We start from the raw sequence: 22,233 nt of genomic DNA on the forward strand, positions 1-22,233 counted from the left end.
AAACCAGTCCAGAAGATTATCCCCTATCCCTGTTGACTTTAATTTAACTAATAAGCCTCAGCAATATCACTGGGATGATCAACAACGTTTCCATTATTCATAATAGGAGGAGATTGTGTATTTGAATTTCTATTATGCTGTATGAATTTTTTAATTAAGCGCCACCATGATTTAGTACCACATTCTGAATTAATAGTATCATCTAATTTCAAATCATAACCGCGCTTAGCTTTCCTAACTTCAGTAATAACTTTGTTCCATGCTAATCTGAAGCACTCCCAATCAATCTGTAAATTTTTTCTTTTAGCAGTTCTATGCAATCGATTTCTATTCCTCATCAGCTTACGCAAGTGGCCATTCATCCAAGAACAATCCCCTGGTCGTACAACCACTTCTTTGTGGGTATGTACAGATCTATTAACTGTAATAATTTTGAAGTAAATAGTGAAATAGACATGTCAATATCAGTGTGGTCAATAATATTTCCCCAATCAGTGACAGCAATACAATCACTTAGGCCATCGTAGTCAGCATGGTTATAATCATATATAATTCGCTTAAAAGATTCCTTACGTGCCTTTCCAAACCTGAGGGAAACGAATACTGGACTATGATCACTGCATAGGAGGAAGAACACCTGATTCATGTACAATGCTATAAAAAGTGGTAAAGATGAGATCAAGCAAAGTACTAGTAGTATCAGTTACTCGTGTATGTTCAGCAACAATTTGTATGAGGTTGTAAAATAATTGTAAATGTTCAATTTTGTCTAGTATATTAGCATTATAGTCACCTTCTACAATCATTTTATCTGCAGCTTTCGCAAATGATTCATCAATTAAGTCCCAGTAGTAGTTCCTGAGGTCCCCTCTATAGAATGTATCAATCAACAATTTATTATTATTTACAATGACCTCATTGACATAATTGACTTTAGATACTCTTCCTCCATGAAATTCTTCTGAGATTTTACTAAGTTGTTTAGGTCTTGCAAACACCACTGGTTACGTTATGCTAGTTTCTCTTCTTGCTTGATAAAATTTCAATTTGTGATATGTACCAATGAAATGTCATATAATCAATAAGTGAGATATTTTTCCAAAAACATTATTTGTCTTGCTTCATTAGCATAAAGAAATATAATACTGATCATCCATAACATAGGTGCTGAACAAATATAAAATATACTTATGCCCTGAATGTTTTCCTACTATTTATACAGCTCACTTAACAAAAGTTGTAGTTCCACGTTAGTAGACAAATGTCATTAATTTTCTTTATGTACTTTTTTAGGTGTTTTCTATGGATGCAATTAGTCTTATGCACCAATTTGGGACAATTGTATTCTGTTTCATATTCCCATGAAACTACACTGTCCAGATATAACAAGTACTGATGCCGTTCCAAACTAATCTTATAATCTCACCAGGGCAAAATGCCAAAGCACAAAGCCAATGACTTTCCATTTTTTTCTGAGTGAGAATGGTGTTATGCCACTTTTAGCAATATTGCAACAATATCACGGTGGGTGACACCAGCAATAAGATTCACACATTTGCACCCATGTCGCGAATCGAACTTGTGAACAATGCATGCCCACAGATCTCAGTTTTAGGAGGATATTTACAACTAAAATAACACAGAATATTACAACAGCTATCTGATATGCACAGGCTAACATTAATAACTAGAAACAAGACATGAAGCAAATTTGCATCCGGAATCCTTCCGGAAACCTTCCAGATGCCTTCAGTAACCTTCAAATTTCTTGGTATTTTCAAGATATTTTTTTATGTGTTTCACACTTAAGTGAACAAAATGGGAAGGTATCCGGAAGGTTTCCAGAAGACGGAAACTCACACACTTTTTTGCTGTGATGAACGCTGATGTTGTTCAAGATATTACTTACATGACTTATCGGATGACAGGATTTCCACCACCTTTTTATGTTTCCAGTGTCTTGCCAAGTCGGCGGCTGTCATGCCTTCGTTGTCCTTGGCGTTTATGTCCATCTTCTCCAGTGAGAGGATAAACTCAACCTTCTGCCTATCTCCTCTCATCCTGGCCAAGTGAAGAATATTTCGACCTTCACCGTCCACCAGTGTCGGATTAGCTCCTTTCTTCAAAAGGAACTCCATGACAGTGAACCGCCTATTCTCTATTGACGCTCTTAATGGTGTAACCCCGTTCGATTCGGCGCCGTTCACATCCAGCCAACCCATGGCGGCCCTAACTGTTTCCAGGTCTCCGAAACGGCAGGCATTTATGAATTGGTCACGACTTGTGTCTCTTCGAGCTGCTGTAACAGAAAAATGCTCTTTGAACACATGCAGTCATCGTCTGTAAGTTTCCGATATAATATTGGGTTTGGTTGTTTAGGTACTAAATGTTTTTGTCTTTGACGTCGTTGTTTTAACTTATTATTATGATGAAATAATCTTTGACATGACAATAAATGCACGCTGACGTTGCTCTGCCTGCTGCCCTCACGAGTGGAACAGGTGTCTCTCTAGATGCACCTGTCACATTCAGTATTACTGAAAGTGCAACAAGTTTACAATATTGTAACTCTTTTCCACAATGTTCAATCTTACCTGCGTGGCCTTCTCCCTTCTGCATCGTATCAGTCTGTGAGACTCCTGGTTCAGCTTCAACCGAAACTGGAGGAGAAAGTATGATACTGACAATATGGACAAAAAAACATCATGTGGAATCTACATTCTAATATAGTCAATGTCCTAAGACCATTATAGTTTTGTTTCCCTGCTAATATGCTTGCACATCTCTGATGAGGTTTTCCTTTCATGTTGTTTTCTATTCATTACGAACATGCTTCTCTCCTTCTGCTCTCACTTTGAAAATGAGTAAAACTCAAACAAATAATAGCAGAACAAATAGTAGGATACACAACTTGATTCAGTGATATTGTGTTCTGTTCTTTTCAAATACACCAGAGGCCGAGTGAAAATCGACTGTAAACGACCTGTGAAATTCAGAGCGAATGTCTCGTTTTCAACGATATTTCATGAATTGAGGATAGATGGGCAGACAGATAGACATGTGTAATTGATGTATGATGATATACATTAACTAAGCAAGCGAGCCTGACCACCCGATCCCGTTAGTCGCCTCTTACGACAAGCATAGTCGCCTTTTACAGCAAGCATGGGTTGCTGAAGACCTAGTCTACACCGGGCAGCCTAGTGGTTAAAGCGTTCGACCATCACGCCGAAGACTAAGGTTCGATTCCTGACATGGATACAATGTGTGAAGCCCATTTCTGGTGTCCTCCTCCGTTATATTGCTGGAATGTTGCTAAAAGCGGCGTCAAATCATACTCACTCACTAACCACAATTTTATGATAATAAGTACATATGATGTCACTCCGTGGACTCCCATTTATGTTGTCACAACGTTATGGGCTGACGTCTATGGTTAGAAGATGATAAACATAACGTGTAATGCGAAAAATTGTATGTGATGCTATATCCTCATACGAAGAAGATAGGTGGAAACTCAGACTGTCATTGGGAGAGGATCTGGCCTGATACATGTCAGTTCACTCTTAACTTATACAACACAGCACAAACTAGCACAAACGTATCCCCATAAGATCATAATTGGGGCGAATCCGGGATTGAACTCATTGTCATCGGATAACCTTTGTAAGGGTAAGGCAACAGTGACCCTAGGATATTATTTGGGGGGAATCCAAAGAACTTAACTGTAGCTATTATTTTGAGAGATCAGCCTGCATTTGATTATATATGTAATGCATATACTTTGTTTTCTTGATAAAGATAATTAGTAAGTAGTAGTTAGGTGTAAAACATATTGAGCAATAATTATAATATACTCTTCAAAAAATAGAAACTTGACATACATGTATATGTAAAACAACTTTTTGCCAAATATCTAAAATAACTACATTAAATGAGAATCAAATAAGTCAAACAGAAAGATGATGTGTCTATAATTCGCGAAACACATGCAAAGCACATAAACGTAGCGTTTGGGGATCAATTTTACAGCTTCATCCAAACGCAACCGCATGCAAAAAACGTGCAGCACAGGATCCTGCATGTAGGCATGCAGCCCGGGGTGAACGTTACCACCCCAACTGTGTGCCACAGGTTGTCCCCTTTAACGGCGGGAGTGTCATGGTATGGGCCGGAATTCATCATGGTGGTAGGACGCTTCTCGTGCATGTGGCAGGTGCATTGACAGGTGTGCGTAACAGAGACTTGATCCTACAGCCTTACGCTCTTTCTCACGTCAACGTTCATGGCGGACAGCTCCAGCAGGACAACGCTCAACCGCATATTGCACGTGTTTGTCAGGACTTCTTACAGCACAACAACATCTAGACATTACCTTGGCCAGCCCGGTCACCAGATTTGTCCCCGATTGAGCATCTGTGGGACGAGTTGAGTAGACGCGTTCGCAGAAAAATCCACCGCCCCAAACACTTCCGGCGCTTCTAAATGCACTTCGGCATGAATGGCAGCACATCCAACAGCGTGTTACTGACACCTTGATTGGATCTATGGGTCGTCGGTGTCAAGCGGTGATTGATGCACGTGGTGGGCACAACCGATACTGACATTTCCTGTACCCCTGTGACATTAACTGTATCGTATTCGTGTGTCTGTCTAGGTGACTTGATTAATGTTTTGAACATTGTGAACATTGATCTTCAAACAGTGTTTCAATTATGGTTTCTTTGTCCTATTTTGAAACAATCGCATTGTCAGTGTCAAGTTTCTTTTTTTGAAGAGTATATTACAAATCATGTGTGTAACAATGTTTCTTAATTTGCAACAAAATATTCTTTATCACCATGAGTAGTTGGTTGCCCCGTTACAGGACGAGGAACGGGTCTGCGCATGCGAGAAGGTCACTTCCGGTGGTATGTGCATCCAAGATAACGTCACTTCCGGTTTCGGTGATGCGTGTGCATTCAAGATGGCGGTACTTCCGTTTCTGGTGGCGCGCACATCTAAGATGACGGTATTTCCGTTTCCAGGAGGCGTGCGCACCTCGAAGAGGACGCCCGGTTCCGGGGAGGAGGCGACCATAAGAAGCGCTCGTAAAATATGAAAATATCAAAGTTAAAAGAAGCGCAGGTAAAAACCGTTATGTCCATTTTTTCTTTTTTCAACATGTCTCCCTCACACGTAGTCGTACAGCTCTTCTTTGTCTCAGCCATTCTTGATGCGATGATGGTGATTTTCCTTTTTCACAAGTGACACTGACCCACTCGAGTGGTTTTTCTCTTGTTTTATAGCAGAGGAACCGGATCGAAAATCACTGCACGTTGATTGGTCCAAAACGCAGAACCCTGACTGGTCCTGCTTGGCCTGCACCTTGGTTTTCCAAAACGATCCGACCCTTGTGTTTCTTTTCCATATGAAATTTTTTTTTTCCATGGGAGAGAAAGCACAACTCTGCTCGGGCGCTGTCTTTGATTGATCAGTGCTGTCTTCTGATTGGTCGAAAATCCAAGCCTCTGATTGGTCAAGTTTCAATCCCGTTTTGGGGAAAGTTTATCTATAAATCAGACGTTCAGTCAATCTTATAGTGCAGACATTCATCAGGCCATTGCCATTATGAGGGACAAGCAGAATGATAGCTACCGTTAGGAGAGGAAAGACACAACACGATCCAGACGGTTAAGAACCGCTAACTATACCTATCGTTTGACCTTCAAATCAGACTACTAGGAAACCGTACAACCGGACCGCGTTCCCATAGAACTGCCGTCTTTATTTGACAGGGTGATCGATGACTTCTATCAACAGATGTCAGGCTAGAAGGGAGATCGTATTGGTCCAGGTATCGACCACCCTGCTTTGAACACTCCCATACGGATTCCCTTTTGTCTCTTTGATGATCTTCATGGACTAGATATCTTACATGCCGTGGAAAAAGTCCAACAGTCCAACAAAGCCCTGAACATCGATGGCACCATGGTTGTGACTTTAGTATACGTAGCAGATCCCGACAGGCTAGGATCAGGCAGTGGCGACCGTCTGAAAAACATGGTTGAACTTGAAGTATTTTTAGAACGCTAAAGGGGCATTGTACGAATTTAAGAACGAAGATCAATCCTGTTTGGCAAGGGCCCTTATGGTGGCACAGCATTATGCCCAGAAGCCCAAACCTCCGACCCAAAAATGGGACACCCAGCGAAAGAGACTGACGAGAACAGATCAAATCATCGACGTTCAAGGCAAACAGGGACAGAAATTATTTCGGCACCTTGGCATTCCTGAAGGTCCCTGTCGGGGCCTGGACGACCTAGCACACGTTGGACGTGCCTTGGCCCACAGCAATTGTAAACTGAAAGTCCACAGTCAAGAGGTGGACCAGAGACTGATGTACGAGTGTGATGAGGCTCCCCCCAACGCCACCGTGCTGCATTTATTCCATCATCATCAACACTACAATGTCATCACTTCCATGCCCGATTTTTATGCGTCTAAACATTACTGTGAACTCTGCGACCACCATTATGAACATCCTGAAAACCATCCCTGCACCAAGCAATACCGCTTCCACCGTTGCCTCAACTCTAGCTATTGCGGACCAAAGGAAGAGCATGTGATCCCTTGCTTGACATGTCAACGCTGGTTCCTAAATAAACAGTGTTACACCCATCATCTCGAGTCTACGTCAGGTTGAAAACCCAGCACCCAGCTCAGGACGTCCCTGTTAGTGGGTCGAGAACCCATGACCCCAGACCATCGCTGGCATCGCTGACAACCAATTCTACTGGTGACCCTGGGACGATTGTATTTCGAAGGCAGTTTGAATTTCATACCTTACCAGCTGAAAGCATTTCCACAAACCTTTGGAATGAATGAACTGAAGAAAGGGTATTTTCCACACTTTTTCAATACCGAAGATAACCAGACCTACAGAGGTCCCTATCCACCAGCTGTCATGTACGATCCCGATGGCATGTCTCCCGTGGAACGCACTGCCTTCCTCCAGTGGCATACCAAGAAAGTTCAAGCCTTGTTTGCTTTGCAAGAACAACTCTTAGCCTACAGTCAGAGTGATGTCGACATTTTGAGACGGGAATGCACTGACTTCCGACAGAACGCCATCACGACGGTTTGCGTGGATCCCTTTGAGGTGATGACAGCCGCTGTGTTCACCATGAAATCCTTCCGAAAACATGATCTGAAACCCGATACCATCGCCACAGTGTGGATGTTACAATCCAGCAACAGACACCATCTATGAATTCCTGGGATGTTTCTGGTATGGGTGTCAGAAATGTCACAAGACCGAGCGTAGATAACCTCATCCTGTCCTGGGCACGTCGATGGGTGTACGTTATACTGACACCCGCTATCGCCTGAGTCTCTTGAACTGACACCCTGAGGTGATATTTAAAAATATGCAACAGGAGGACACCATTTTGCGTGCGTTCTTGTTGGGACCTCACTGTATCCAATCACTGCTCAACCATCGCGACACCTTCTATGGGGGACGCACCAATGCCACTCGATTATGCTACGAAGCCCAAGAAGGTGAAACCATCAAGTATATTTATATCTGTTCACTTTATCCTTACATTTGTAAGACTGTTGCGTTTCCCACGGGACACCAAACCCTTTGCCATCAACAACCTGTGGACACGTTGTTTGAGCTGAAAAGACTTATCTAATGTCGTGTCCTACCCCCGAAACGACTCTACCATCCGCTACTACCCTACAGATCAGGTGGCAAACTGTTCTGTATTTTGTGCCGCACTTGTGCCGATACCCGGTCAGACTCACTCTATAAGCACACGGACGAAGAGAGGTCTTGGGTGGGCACGTACGCCACCGTAAAACTCCATGATGCTGTGAAGAAGTATGGCTTCAAGGTGCTTCAGATCTTCGACGTTTGGCATTTCGACACCTTTGCACAGCAGAAGGACTCTTTGATACCTTCATCGACCGTCATTTCAAGGAGAAGCTGGAAGCCAGCAGATACACGGAGGGATGTACCAATCACGACGCTTACATCCAGGAGATCTATGACAAAGAAGGCATTCGGTTTGACAAAGACGAGAAGATCCCAGGACTTCGCACTATTGCCAAGCTCTTTCTTAATTCGCTCTGGGGCAATTTTGGACAATGGTTAGACGAAAGTCAGAACGTCTATATGAACGATCCTGCGCAGTACTTTGCCTTGTGGAGAGATGAACGAAATACCATCAAGGATGGCACTGTCATCAACGAACACATGGTGGAAGTCACCTATACCCACAAGGAATAATTCCAAAACCCTCATTACCCTCATCATATCATTTGTAAAGGACCTCGACATAGGAACTCTGACCCACCCGACCAACCCGAAAAGACTACCGCACCGTTTACGACAAGTGACGCATCGTCTACGACGAAACCACAGGGCTGCCTGTAGACACGCTCCCCTTTGGGAACAGAGACGACAAGATCATTTTTATTTCATACCATTGGGGTGTCACAACGGATAGAAAGTGAATCGACTTGGACACCTACAGAAAAAAAACGGATCGAAATCTGACCAATCAGAAGCCTGTTTTTTTTACCCTCGGTCAAAACGAGGTTGTGCTTTCTTTCTCATGCTACAAGCCTGACCCTATGGAAAAGAAACACAAGGGTCGGTCCAGTTTGGAAAAATTGAGGCTCAGACCAGGCATCGGAACAGACCAATCAGGAAGCAGGGTGTCAGTGTCTGAAAACCCACAGACGCTCTCCGGTCACCACTTTTCACTGAACAGTCCAAGCAACAACATCGTCCTTCTGATTGATGTTCCTCACGTTGCGTTGGCTGTTGGCGTTTTATCTGGAAGAAACATGTGTTTGGAGAAAGTGCTATCAAGTGTTGACACACATCCGTGAAAACTTGGAAAGAAACAATGAACAGAAAATCTGGACAACATCATGTCGAAACATGAATGCCAAGACACGGAGCGACATGGGTGGTAAAGGGAACGGTGAAGGGAACGGTGAACTGACCGCTGTACTGTGGGGTGAAGTGTACGACGTGATGTGTGCGGAGATAAAGGCTGACGTTGTGTACGCCAAGTTACGTGCGAAGGCCCACGAAGTGATGTGCGACATGATACGTTCGAAGATGAGGAAACTGACTGAAGATAAGCAGTCAAGATAAGCAGTAGACTCGCCAGGGCCCATGTTACAACTGTCAAGTCGTGGATCATTTCGCTGCAGATTGTCCAGAACCCGGTCGAAAGAAAACTTCAGCAGTGCCGTGCATGTCGACACCAGTGACACCAGTGACAAAAGTGACACAAGCGCTTGATCTCATAGAAGCCATGCATATCCATGTCCGTGCCCTAAAAGAATGCATCGCACAACTCCATGTGGGCATCACACGACGTCTAGGGAAAAGAAAACGGGACAGAAGCCCCTCAAGAAAGCACCCTTCAAAGCACCAACGACGTCACCAGTCTGAGGAAGAGGAAGAGGTGGAGGATGAGGAAGATAGATCATCATTGTTTTTTTCCAGTTTCCAATCGTTTCCAGTTTCCAGTTTTTCCAGTGTTCCAGTTTTCCTACAGTTTCCTGCCATTTCCAGTTTCCAGTTTGTCTTCCAAGGGCCCTTTTCAGGGCCACCCATCTCTCCCAAAAGAACGCGTTCATCCATTGCTTTGACTACCCTCAAACCAAAACAAAGAACCCACCTCCTCCTCCTCTTCCTTCCGGAACCGGATATGGCGTCCTCTTGGAGGTGCGCACGCCTCCCGGAAACGGAAATGCCGTCGTTTTGGATGCGCGCGCCACAGGAAACCGAAATATAGCCATCTTCGATGCGCACGCATCATCGGAACTGGAAGTGTCTTCATCTTGGAACCGGAGCCGGAAGTGACCTTAGCGCATGCGCAGACCCGTTACTCGTCCTGTAACGGGACAACCAACTACTACCATCTTAAAGAAAGCTACTTATCCATGTTGTTGACAACTTCAATCATTATTTAGAAACCACATGTTTGCTGTGTGTCAGAGAAAAAATAAAGAAGAAAAACAATCATACATTCGAAACCTACCCCTTTACTCCAAATGGAATGAAGTTAACTGGATCATATGTATGTGAGGCCAAAAACAATCTACTTTTATGTTCATTTAATTTGATGAAACTTAATTTACTGTGGAAATTTGACAGAAAAGAGTGACAAATTCGCTTTGAAAACAGGTACTCTGGTTCCTGTATCAATGTAGGCCGTGAGACAAAGCCAAGCTTAAAGGACTTGATGTCCTCTTCAATAAAAAAACAGTCGTCAAAAACATATGATATTATATGACTGGACATTGTGATTGTCTCTGACGATTTGGTGTGCATTATCTTATTACTGTGTGAATTATAAAACTGTTGTCACCTGGGTTTTGGGGGTCCTCTTGAGGCTGTAGTTCAACCTGAATAGAAAACAATTATTAATAGACGAAACAGCTGCCCAAGGTATTGAGTGAAATGTATAGGTTGAATGTGAGTTGGTCAATCTGAATAATGGAAACACAGATGATGGCGTTTAAGAAATTGTTATGCTGTTGAATTGCAAAATATATGTACGCCATTGTCTGCTGTGAAAAAGTGACACGTATCAAGCTCTCTATTGTCTCATCAAGTTAAAATACATTCATAGTTGTTTCTCCCCGTGTATTGCCTCTCCATTAAAATGTATTCTCATCCTCCTTTCCACATTGCACTGTGCATGTCGTAACCTGTAACTAACTGTATATGTCGCTGTTTCAAAATGTCTGCTGACTGACAACGGCTGATTTATTTCAGTGAATCTAAACCTCCTTCACAATTAATTATCTCAAAACCAACATATGCTGTTGTAATACCTTTGTGACCCGAATTACTATACAGAATGTGACCAATGTCAATGTATGTTTATGTATGCCAGAAACGTTATCATAACAGCAGCCAACATGAGACATTTAACTGTTGTCAACGGGATCGATGGATACAACCTGACCTACGTTTACATACGCTGTCTTGTGTGTTACTTTCAAACAACACTAGGAGATATATTTTATAACACTAGATATTGGTAACGCCATCTGCCATACGATTTCCCAAATCTAAATTGCTTTAGACGAGTGTGATATGTCACTAAGTTTCAGAGCAGTCAGGCAAAGCTCATGATTGGCTGCTATCATTCTGCATGTAATGCAAACAACCCTCAAATTTAAAATTGTGACTGCATCCATACAGTTTGCATTTAGTGGCATGAATGATTATTGGGTGATCCGCCGTGGCAGGGTTAGTTTTGTTTTGAAAGTCATAGGCAGCATGATGTGTGCCTGGTGCAAGATTTTGAGTTCTTTTTTTTGTGCGATGTAAGTGAAATTGTTTCCCGGAGTTTTACAAGACTAGAATAAAGCTTCAGGATGAACACTAAGGATCTTGGATGGAAATGGCTAACGTTAAAAAAAAACTGGATGTGACAGTCGTTATAATTCTGTTAAAGAAAGGACATTAGGTACCAATAGATGGGACAGATGCCTCCAGACTGCATTACTTGGGATATTTGTGAGATAAAGACTTAATTACAGATGTACGAGATAATTTACCTTTACCTCTGGTTCACTATAAAGGTCAACCAGTGCCTTGGTTATGACTGTGTATCTCTCGGTATCCATGTGGAGGTATCCAGGTAAGGCCTTCCGTCTGGCTACAGTTTCTAAACGCTCTAGCCTCTCCTTGAACAGCTTCTCATCCTTCCACGTGGACGCAGGTACAACTCCATACACGACATCAAGTGACACACCTGTCGCCTCCTTGATGAAACCCATGATGCTTTTCGTCAGCTTGGCATTGTACTCCACTGCATGCGCCTGTTTGCCTCCGTCCTCTACAAATGTCAGGATGTGCAGTGGCTGTGTGGCTCTAATGATAGCCACGTCACAGATGGACATGGTAGGCGGTTTGCGACATTGAAACCTGCCAATATGAGCCATTTGATGTGCAATGTAGGCCCAACCATCATGTTGGTGTAGAACATTCTGGATTTCTCTTGAATTCACATCTACATCGTCACCGGGGTTCTGCAAACTAGGCTCCAAGTACGTCTTTGCAGACTGGGGAAATATTCTGTGACCTGAAACAATAAAAATATCATTAACATTTTACTAAGCGGATGGGTTGTTGAAAGTAAAAGACGAACAATATTAATGAGCTACACATCTATAGTAGTCAACCGACACATGATCTTCTGATAAATCTTAAAAAAGTCTTTCAAAACAAAATGCAGTATGAATCTGTATATATGTTATTTTGTAGAACCATGAATACCTCAGACATTTGTGTGCAAATTAACAGTAATCTAAACACACAAACAACAAGGAATGCCTTAGATAACAGAACTTGTGTGAAACATTGACTACATTAGTTCAGGTTTGGAATTCAATAGCAACAAACTGAATGGAAATCAGAATGCTGGAATTTCAATTATTATTATTAAGTGGGAGAGAAATGATTGAACTCTTTGGACACAATTCGATTCTACAAATCTACAACCAGACACCTGATCACGACCATGTTCAGTTAAACCTAATGATACGAAAACCTAATGAATTTTTAAAAACAATTGAGTCATAGATCTGGACATTGGCAGAACATAAACACACAGTTACAGATGGTTTCACCCGTCAATACACTTCAACACACGTCACATTAGACGATGATTGTGAAGGACTTTACCTTCTCCTACTAAAATGTCATGATTGTTATATGTTCATGTGTATTCAAATTAGGTCATGTCATACAAAAGTATACGACCATTCAAAGCCGGCACAATAGCAAAGTTAAGGCCTACTGCTACAACCGATCAAACTGATGAATTTAGTTCAGATAACATAATAACATAATCGCAAAGTCTCGGGACCACATATGTTACATTCAGTAGGGATATATATTCCATAATAATTATTCCCCTTAGCTCGTAAGGTATTCTCTAAACAACTTACCAGGATCTGTTGCCCTCTTGAGGTCTGTCTGTTCAAGTATTAAGTTTTTTTCGACTTGTTGGTGTAGAACATTGCTGATTTCTTCTGTAATCACCTTCAATCTGTGATCAGGATGCTCAAAATACTTCTTAGCAGATTGGGGAAATATTCTGTGACCTGAAAGAATAAAACTATCATAAACATGGTCACATGGTATGCTTATGTACCATAAAGATAGACCGTTCAAAACAAAAACACCATCATGGGATATTTAATAGAAACATGAATTCCTCAGCATTTGTGTGGAGATTAACTGTAAGCTACGTGCAGAGGAAAGCACTAGACAATCACCCTTGGATTTGTTATGATGATCCTTAATTCCTCCCAGCTCATAAATTATTTTCTAATAGATAAACCGACAAAACCTTTTCCATATCCAATAGAAATCTCTGCATAAAGCAGAGTCGATTGTATAATTCCGACAATATTATGAGCATGCGTTTATGAATAACTATCAAATAGTAATGATACCAGGTTTTCGCAAAAAGGCGAGCGTATCCTGGCCCACTGGTGGAACCTGTGTCACAAACACATGCAAAGGCAAGTCTACTGTTCACCTGAAATAAACATGGGAACATATGGTACAAGTCAAAATAGGGAACAGCATCAGTTTTGTCACTGATGCGACAAATTTGGAAATGTCCCTCTCATGTCTAGCATAAACGTTTTTTAAAGCTTTACCAAGGCCTTGAATGTTGTAACCCTTATCAAACAACTTCTGAGCAAGAGTCGTATGACACTCTTTGAAATCTTGGAAGAAAGAGCATGCTCGATTGTATTTTAAAAATTATGAAGGCTGAAGCTGCTGGAATATTTCTTGACATGAAGGGAAAGTTGACTGTTGGATAGTTGAAGTCATCCTACTTGTCTCCTATAATTCTAGTTCAGGTGGGTAAATCCGGGAATTGGCTATTTGATTGTTATTGAACGATGTCAGATCATCGATATACCTGAAGCTTATGTTAAACTTCTTGGCTAAATTACCTTGTTTTGAATTGCCAGTCAAAACAGAAATTCCGATTCATGTGCACAAAGAAACAGATCCGCAAGAAGGAGAGCACAGTTGGTGTCCCTGGGGATGCCTACTTCTTGGCTAAATGTCCTACCAACAAATTCTATATAGATCCTATCAATGAGATGTTAAAAACTGATATAGTCGGAATCGTACAATCTATGTTTTTGGCAGAGATTTCGTATGACTATGGAAAGGGTATTGCTGCTTTTATTTATGAACTCAAATTTATTTATGACTGACCAGGTAAGATATTCTCTGAACAACTTACCAGGATCTGTTGCCGTCTTGAGGGCTGTCTGATCAAGTATTAATCTGCTTTCTTCGATGTCAATTGCCATTGAGGGGAAATCTGATATGGAACAAAACATATGTTTATTCTATGTTATGAAAACATAAACAGTAAATTCAATGACAGAGTTGATGCAAAGAATCTTAACAACGTCCCAAGTGATACACCAATGAAGTTCATGAATAATACCTGCATGAAGGGTCTCGTGGTCATCAGAACTTGACGTAGAGTCATTTCGGTGGGCAAACAGGCTCTCTATGATTTCTTCATCAGACTGGTATGGACTTGATCCAAGAGAACTGTCGTCATCAGTTGTTTCATCGTAAGCAATCTGGACTTTCTGATTTTTCCCTGGTGTACCCTCTGAACGATGAATGTCTCCAAAAGAAGTCTTGTATATCTTTGGGACTTCCTTCTTATCCTCCATGCTTCAAATGATTTCAAAACAAAGTAAGCCTCTAAAAATGGTACAGTTTTACATTATTCTTTGTAACCATACATTTCTGTCCATTCTGCAAATTATTCCGTTTTCAATCACGAATGTTCTCGGTCCACTATCACAGAACACAACACCTTCAACACACTTCACAGCCACCTCCAGAACAACTTTGTTATGTTCAGTTTGATGACTGTGAAATGCAATAGCAATCAGGTCAGGAGGGATAGCATTGAAAGTGTTATCACTTCGATTCAATAGTACACAGTCACGTAGCTTTGCATTGAGTCTTTCTCTAAATTCTCCCTCATCCACGTTTAACTCAAACCCATGAACGTGTGTAATTATTGTTCTGTAGGTGTCGTGCACACGTGCTTTCAGCTCACCTATTCCAAGATAGTAGGATCCACCATCAGGAATCTTTGACATAGCAGTTAAGTTATCCTTTAATTTAAGTTGATACCAAAGGTACTTCACAAATTCGGTGATATCTGCTTGTATGTTGCCAGTTTGCTGTTTAAAGCCTTTTAACTGAATGTGAACATCTTCATGTAGCTTGTTTTTGCCAGGTGGTAGTCCTCTAAGTACAGGGTGACCGTGAGGAGATCTGCGTGGCTGTGATCGTACAGTCAGTAGTTGTTGTGTTGTGGGGTATACATTCTCGTAATCCTTGCCAAGCTTTGTATTGAAATATGCAGTAGCTACACCCGTGACTGCTTCAATGCGTATGTGAATAAAGTTATCACTGTCTGCACAGTCCTCCAAGATATCCTTTAACCACTGACGTCTGTACGTGTTGGCGTAGACTTCTCCGGCTTCCAGCAGATTAGTCACTATTCTGCCTACAATCTTGTCAAAGTAGTCCAGACATCTGTCCCAAGGCTTTGTTCCATTTACATGAACCAACAAAACACCACCACCACTGTTGCGTAATGCTGACAGTCTCTTACGAAAACCTTCACGGATACTTTTCTCGTGATACAGTTCCCGCTCTGTGTGTATTAACAGTATCTCATTGTCAGTGCTTTGTTTCCGGTATTTTGTTTTAACATTATCACACAAAGGGCAAGGTGTCATGTTTTTCAATAATCTTGTAATATCCCAAACAGCGTTGCATGTCTGTCAACACGTTGGTGTACCCCACAATAGTTTCGTTGTGTTGGATTGTCACATTTCAAAGCAGTGCAGTCTTGTGTCACTCAGGTTTTAACTGATTTTTCTAGCTTGACTCACTCGTCTTACACAATATTCTTGAATTATATGGACCAATGCCCTGAAACCAGAAACGTACACTGAGACAAACGCTGTGATTATGGTTCATTTTGGTTGTTATTGAACTTGTCATTCCGTGTATGAACTGGATGCAAATTGCTCCTATTGCCATTTTATTACTCAAAAATATATTTTCAATAATTGAAACCTATAGTTGTTTAAGTCCCTATCAACACGTGTAAAACACACATACACACACACACTGAAAGCACTGACACCTACTGACTCACCAACACTATAATAACATGAGCAGTCCTACAACAACCCAGTCCTACACATGTAGCTGTGGGGAGTGCTGACACCTACTGACTCACCAACGCAACAATCACATGGGCAGCCATACAACAAGCCAATCCATCATATATACCTGTGGGGAGCACTGACACCTACTGCACCAACACATACTGTTTCAGAAATACAACACATATATAAGCAACTCAACAACTGTCTTATATATGTGGCTGCAAGTGACATTGACACCTACTGACTCACCAACACAACATTTGAATTCACATAGGAATCTAATCAACAACAGTTGGTTTTAACTATCACATGTATGCCTGCACGTCTTACCTAGGCTTGTAGTGATTTACAAAATTATATATTTAGATGTTTTCATTGAGCAATAGTTTTGTTAGTCCATGCTGATTGATCTGTTTCACGCAAAGATTTCGTGACATAGAGACACAGGCTTCACCAACATGAAAACTCCATGCAGACACAGTATACCGACGACTAACCGACCAGTCCTTGGTTTAGCCCCTTAATGCCGAACGCCAGACAGGGTAACAACACGTACCATCTTTTGACATCCTATGGTATGACACTGCTTGGGATCGAACCCCGGACCTTCCGCTCTTCGGGCGCACACTCTACCATTAGACCATGGAGGAGGTCTGTATAGGAATTGGGATAGGGGTAGAGTAAGGAATAGTGATAGGGATAGAAAAGGGGATAGGGTTAGGAGCAGTGATAGAAATAGGAATAGCGATAGGGAAAGGGATATGAATAGGGATAGGGATAGGGATAGGAATAGAGATAGGGATGGGAATAGAGATACGGACAGAAATAGGGTTAAGACTAGGGATAGGGAAAGGGAGAGGGACAGGGATAGGGATAGGGATAGGGACAGGGAGAGGGACAGGGATAGGGATAGGGATAGGGACAGGGAGAGGGACAGGGATAGGGATAGGGGTAGGGATAGGGAGAGGGAGAGGGACACGGACAGGGACACGGACAGGGACAGGGACAGGGATAGGGACAGGGACAGGGATAGGGATAGGGATAAGGACAGGGACAGGGATAGGGATAGGGATAAGGACAGGGATAGGGATAGGGATAGGGGTAGGGATAGGGAGAGGGAGAGGGACACGGACAGGGACACGGACAGGGCTAGGAATAGGGATAGGGACAGAGATAGGGTAAGGAATAGGGCTGGGACAAGCAAGGATACGGACAGGGAAAGGGAAAAGGGAAAGGGAAATGGACAGGGAGAGGGAGAGGGACAGGGACAGGGAAATGGACAGGGGCAGGGACAGGGACAGGGACAGGGACAGGGAGAGGGAGAGGGAGAGGGACAGGGAAATGGACAGGGAGAGGGAGAGGGACAGGGACAGGGACATGGATAGGGATAGGGACAGAGATAGGAATAGAGGTGGGGATAGGTTGAGGAATATGGATGGCGATAGGAATAGAGATAGTCATAGGAACAGGGACAGGGGCAAGGATATGGACTGGATAGGAATAGGTTTAGGAATAGGGTTAGGGAAAGGGCTGGGGCTATGGCTACGGCTAGGAATAGGAGAAGGAGGAGGAGTAGGAATAGGAATAGGAATAGAGACAGGGACAGGGACAGGGACAGGGACAGGGACAGGGACAGGGACAGGGACAAGGACAGGGACAGGGATAGGGACAAAGAATGGGATAGGGACAAGGATAGGGATAGGGATAGGAATAAATAGGAATGGGGATTGGTACAAAGATAAGGGTTTTGGATGGGGACATGGTTAGGAATAGGGACAGGGATGAGGATAAGGACAGGGATAGAGACAGGGACAGGGACAGGGACAGGGGCAGGAATAGGGATAGGACAATGATAGGAATAGGGATGGGACAAGCATACGGACAAGGATAGGGATAGGGTTAGGAAAAGGGATATGGACTTGAAGAGGAAGAGGAAGAGGGACAGGGACAGGGACAGGGACTGGGATAGGGATAGGGACAAGGGTAGGAATAGGGATAGGGATAATGATAGGGATAGGGATATAGATAGGGATAGGGACAAGGATATGGATAGGGATAGGGATAGGAACAAGGATAGGGATAGGGATAGGGATAGGAACAAGGATAGGGATAGGAACAAGGATAGGGATAGGAACAAGGATAAGGATAGGGATAGGGATAGGAACAAGGATAGGGATAGGGATAGGGATAAGGATATGAATAAGGATATGAATAAGGATAAGGATAGGGATAGGGACAGGGATAGGGATAGGGATAGGAACAAGGATAGGGATAGGGATAGGGATAGGAACAAGGATAGGGATAGGGATAGGGATAGGGATAGGAACAAGGATAGGGATAGGGATAGGGATAGGGATAGGGATAGGAACATGGATAGGGATAGGGATAGGGATAGGAACAAGGATAGGGATAGGGATAGTGATAAGGATATGAATAAGGATAAGGATAGGGATAGGGATAGGGACAAGGATAAGGATGAGGACTTTGATAGGAATAGAGATAGGGTAATGCATAGAGATCGGGATAGGAATAGAGATAGTTTTAGGAATAGGGTTAGGGACAACGAAACGGAGAAGGATAGGAATAGGACAGGGATAGGGACAGGGGAGGGGAAAGGGACAGGGACAGGGACAGGGACAGGGACAGGGATAGGGACAGGGACAGGGATAGGGAGGGGAAAGGGACAGGGACAGGGATAGGGATAGGGATAGGGACAGGGATAGGGACAGGGATAGGGACAGGGATAGGGAAAGGGATAGGGAAAGGGATAGGTAGGGGACAGGGACAGGGACAGGGATAGGGACAGGGACAGGGATAGGGAGGGGAAAGGGACAGGGACAGGGATAAGGATAGGGATAGGGACAGGGATAGGGACAGGGATAGGGAAAGGGATAGGGAAAGGGATAGGTAGGGGACAGGGACAGGGACAGGGATCGGGACAGGGGAGGGGAAAGGCACAGGGACAGGGATAGGGATAGGGACAGGGACAGGGACAGGGATAGGGAGGGGAAAGGGACAGGGATAGGGACAGGGATAGGGACAGGGATAAGGATAGGGACAGGGATAGGGATAGGGATAGGGATAGGGATAGGGAGGGGAAAGGGACAGGGACAGGGATAGGGATAGGGATAGGAACAGGGATAGGGATAGGGATAGGGATAGGGACAGGGACAGGGATAGGGATAGGGATAGGGACAGGGATAGGGATAGGGATAGGAACAGGGATAGGGATAGGGATAGGGACAGGGATAGGGATAGGGATAGGAACAGGGATAGGGATAGGGATAGGGATAGGGACAGGGATAGGGCAGGGGACAGGGACAGGGATAGGGATAGGGATAAGGACAGGGACAGGGACAGGGATAGGGATAGAGGTAGGGATAGGGTGAGGAATATGGATGGGGATAGGAAAAGAGATAGTGATAGGAATAGGGATAGGGATAGGGACAGGGATACGGACAAGGATAGGAGTAGGTTTAGGGATATTGATTGGGTTAGGGAAAGGGCTGGGGCTAGGGCTACGGCTAGGGCTAGGGCCAGGAATAGGAACAGGGACAGGGAAAAGGAACAGGAAAAGGATAGAGATAGGGACAAGGTATGGGATAGGGATATGGATAGGAATAGGGAAAGGGATAATGATAGGAATAGGTAGATGCATAGGGATAGGAATAGGGGTAGATATAGGAATAGGGACAGGCATAGGGATATTGGCAAGGACAGGGATATGGATAGGGACAGGGGCAAGGATATGGATAAGGAAAGAGATAGGAATAGAGATAGGGATAGGGACAGTGACAGGGAGAGGATATGGATAAGAATCCCCATGTGACAGGGATAGGGATAAATAGGAATGGGGATAGGGATAGGGATAGAGAAAGGGACAGAGACAGAGATAGGAAAGGGACATGGACAGGGACAATGCTACGAATAGGGATGCGGATAGGAATAAGAATAGTGAGAGGAATAGGAATAGGGTTAGGGTTACGTATAGGGATAGGGACAAGGATAGTGATAGGGACAAGAATACGGATATGGATAGGGTTAGGAATGGGGATGGGGGTAGGGACAAGGATAGGGACAGGGATAGGGATAGGGATATGAATAAAGGTAGGGAAAGGGATAGGGATATGGTTACGTTTAGGGATACAGATAGGGACAGGGATAGGGATAGGAATAGGTATAGGGATAGGAATGGGGATAGGGATAGAGACAGGGGCAGGGACAGGGGCAGGGATAGGGATAGGGTGAGGAATAAGGATGGGGATAGAAATAGAGAAAGTGATAGGAATAGGGACAGGGACAAGGATACGGACAAGGATAGGAATAGGTTTAGGAATGGGGATAGGGTTAGGGAAAGGAATAGGGATAGGGATAGGAATAGGGGTAGGGATTGGGATAGGAATGGGGACAGGGACAGGGACAGGGACAGGGACAGGAAATGGATATGGACAGGGACAATGATACAAATAGGGATAGGGTTAGTAGTAGGGATGTGGATAGGAATAGGAATAGGGTTAGGGTTACGGACAGGGATAGGGACAGGGACAATGATACAAATAGGGATAGGGTTAGTAGTAGGGATGTGGATAGGAATAGGAATAGGGTTAGGGTTACGGACAGGGATAGGGACAGGGACAATGATAGTGACAGGGACAAGAACACGAATAGGGATAGGGATAGGGTTAAGAATAGGGATAGGAATATAGCCTTGAACTGATATAGTCAATACAGGGGCCGCTTCACGCTACCCCCTTTGGCCCTCCTACATCTCTATCAACAAGATGAACGCCTACAACCTAAAAGTGAGGGATACGTGAGCCCACAATACAATAATTGGGTAAAATGTGGCTCCAGTATTGTATTGGTAAATAATGAATGGGGCTTCTGTGCAAGGTGTTCGACAGGTGACTCGAGAACTCTGTACTTCTATTGAACATATTTAACTTCTATGTTAGGTAATTTTGTACTGACAGGTAACTCAATTACTTTATTATTATTGAACGTACGTGCTTCTCTGTCAGATGCATTCATGAAGATAATGTCTTTTCACTTTGCATAACAATGAAAGGAACATAGTTAATACATAAACTTACCTCCTAAATTCCCTTGCTTTACCGATACTTCACGACCAAGAACACTGTCAGTGTAGTCTGTCCTCCAACGCCCTGCGCCGTACACTGAGCCAGGCACACCTCCTCGTCCCAGTTTATAAACACTGAGGAAACATAGGGTATCCAATCAATGTTAACTGATCGCGGCCGACCACCCCTACCACCACACGTTCTAGCAACTGGTTGGAAAACCACCTCGTGATATATTGTCTACTCGTCTAGTGCACGCTGACAGGCTGTGCACAGGTGCGTCCAATGAAAACATCGCGTGATTGAATCTTGGTTTGTCAGCACAACATCCATGCCCTTTGGTCTCAGGTTGTCTCGCGTGTTGAGTCACAATTAACATGCAAAGTCAGCTGAGGAGCTCATATATATCGTGAGAATGAGGGCTTATGATTATGTGACCTTTCACGCCCTATGGAATCAAGGCTCTCGTTACTTTGACATTTTGAATTTGGCTGATGTTTAAGCTGGTGGTCTGAGACATTATAACTCCAACCACTGTTTTAAAAAACCCGAAAATATTGCTTAAGTATCTCCCTTTGTTTGTTACTAGCAGAACAATTGCACTTACAAGTACGCTGCAGAAGTTATTCAAAGTGAACATATCATTTTAGTTTCAAAATTATTAGTAAACGTGCTACCGTGTCACTGGATTGTCTGGTCCAGACTGTTTTCAGACTGCCGTGGTATGCTGTGTGTGACGTTAGCCAATATACAAATATTTACTTGTTTTATGCAAGTTCTGTGATTGTCGGCACAAGACTGACGCACAATAATTTTCAGGTCCCTGGCAGACTTTGTTGCCAAGAATTAGTCATCAGCTACACTATCGTCTGTGGTTTATCCA

The 22,233-nt window shown here is 43.3% G+C and overlaps 3 protein-coding genes across 3 annotated transcripts in view; 2 read left to right on the forward strand and 1 right to left on the reverse strand.

Annotated features, from left to right (window-relative positions):
- LOC139458021 (uncharacterized) overlaps nucleotides 1-21,489 on the reverse strand; it is a 155,220-nt gene extending 133,731 nt beyond the window's left edge. The window contains exons 1-7 of the mRNA XM_071239337.1: nucleotides 21,363-21,489; nucleotides 14,508-14,746; nucleotides 14,298-14,378; nucleotides 11,581-12,107; nucleotides 10,380-10,416; nucleotides 2,595-2,660; nucleotides 1,910-2,299 (exon numbers count right to left, since the gene is read on the reverse strand). Of these exons, the coding sequence (XP_071095438.1) occupies nucleotides 1,910-2,299; nucleotides 2,595-2,660; nucleotides 10,380-10,416; nucleotides 11,581-12,107; nucleotides 14,298-14,378; nucleotides 14,508-14,745 (1,339 nt within the window). The 5' untranslated portion in view covers nucleotide 14,746; nucleotides 21,363-21,489. The remainder of the gene's footprint in view (nucleotides 1-1,909; nucleotides 2,300-2,594; nucleotides 2,661-10,379; nucleotides 10,417-11,580; nucleotides 12,108-14,297; nucleotides 14,379-14,507; nucleotides 14,747-21,362) is intronic.
- LOC139458023 (octapeptide-repeat protein T2-like) lies at nucleotides 17,031-17,654 on the forward strand. Its single transcript, XM_071239338.1, has one exon. The coding sequence runs from the start codon at nucleotides 17,031-17,033 to the stop codon at nucleotides 17,652-17,654; it is 624 nt and encodes a 207-aa protein (XP_071095439.1).
- Nucleotides 18,183-22,233, forward strand: part of LOC139458024 (putative per-hexamer repeat protein 5) — a 96,686-nt gene continuing 92,635 nt past the window's right edge. The window contains exon 1 of the mRNA XM_071239339.1: nucleotides 18,183-18,252. Within this exon, the coding sequence (XP_071095440.1) occupies nucleotides 18,183-18,252 (70 nt within the window). The remainder of the gene's footprint in view (nucleotides 18,253-22,233) is intronic.

This window comes from Haliotis cracherodii, unplaced genomic scaffold, assembly GCF_022045235.1.
Source record: "Haliotis cracherodii isolate W230 unplaced genomic scaffold, xgHalCrac1.p SCAF_12, whole genome shotgun sequence".
In the NCBI taxonomy this organism is placed as follows: domain Eukaryota; kingdom Metazoa; phylum Mollusca; class Gastropoda; order Lepetellida; family Haliotidae; genus Haliotis; species Haliotis cracherodii.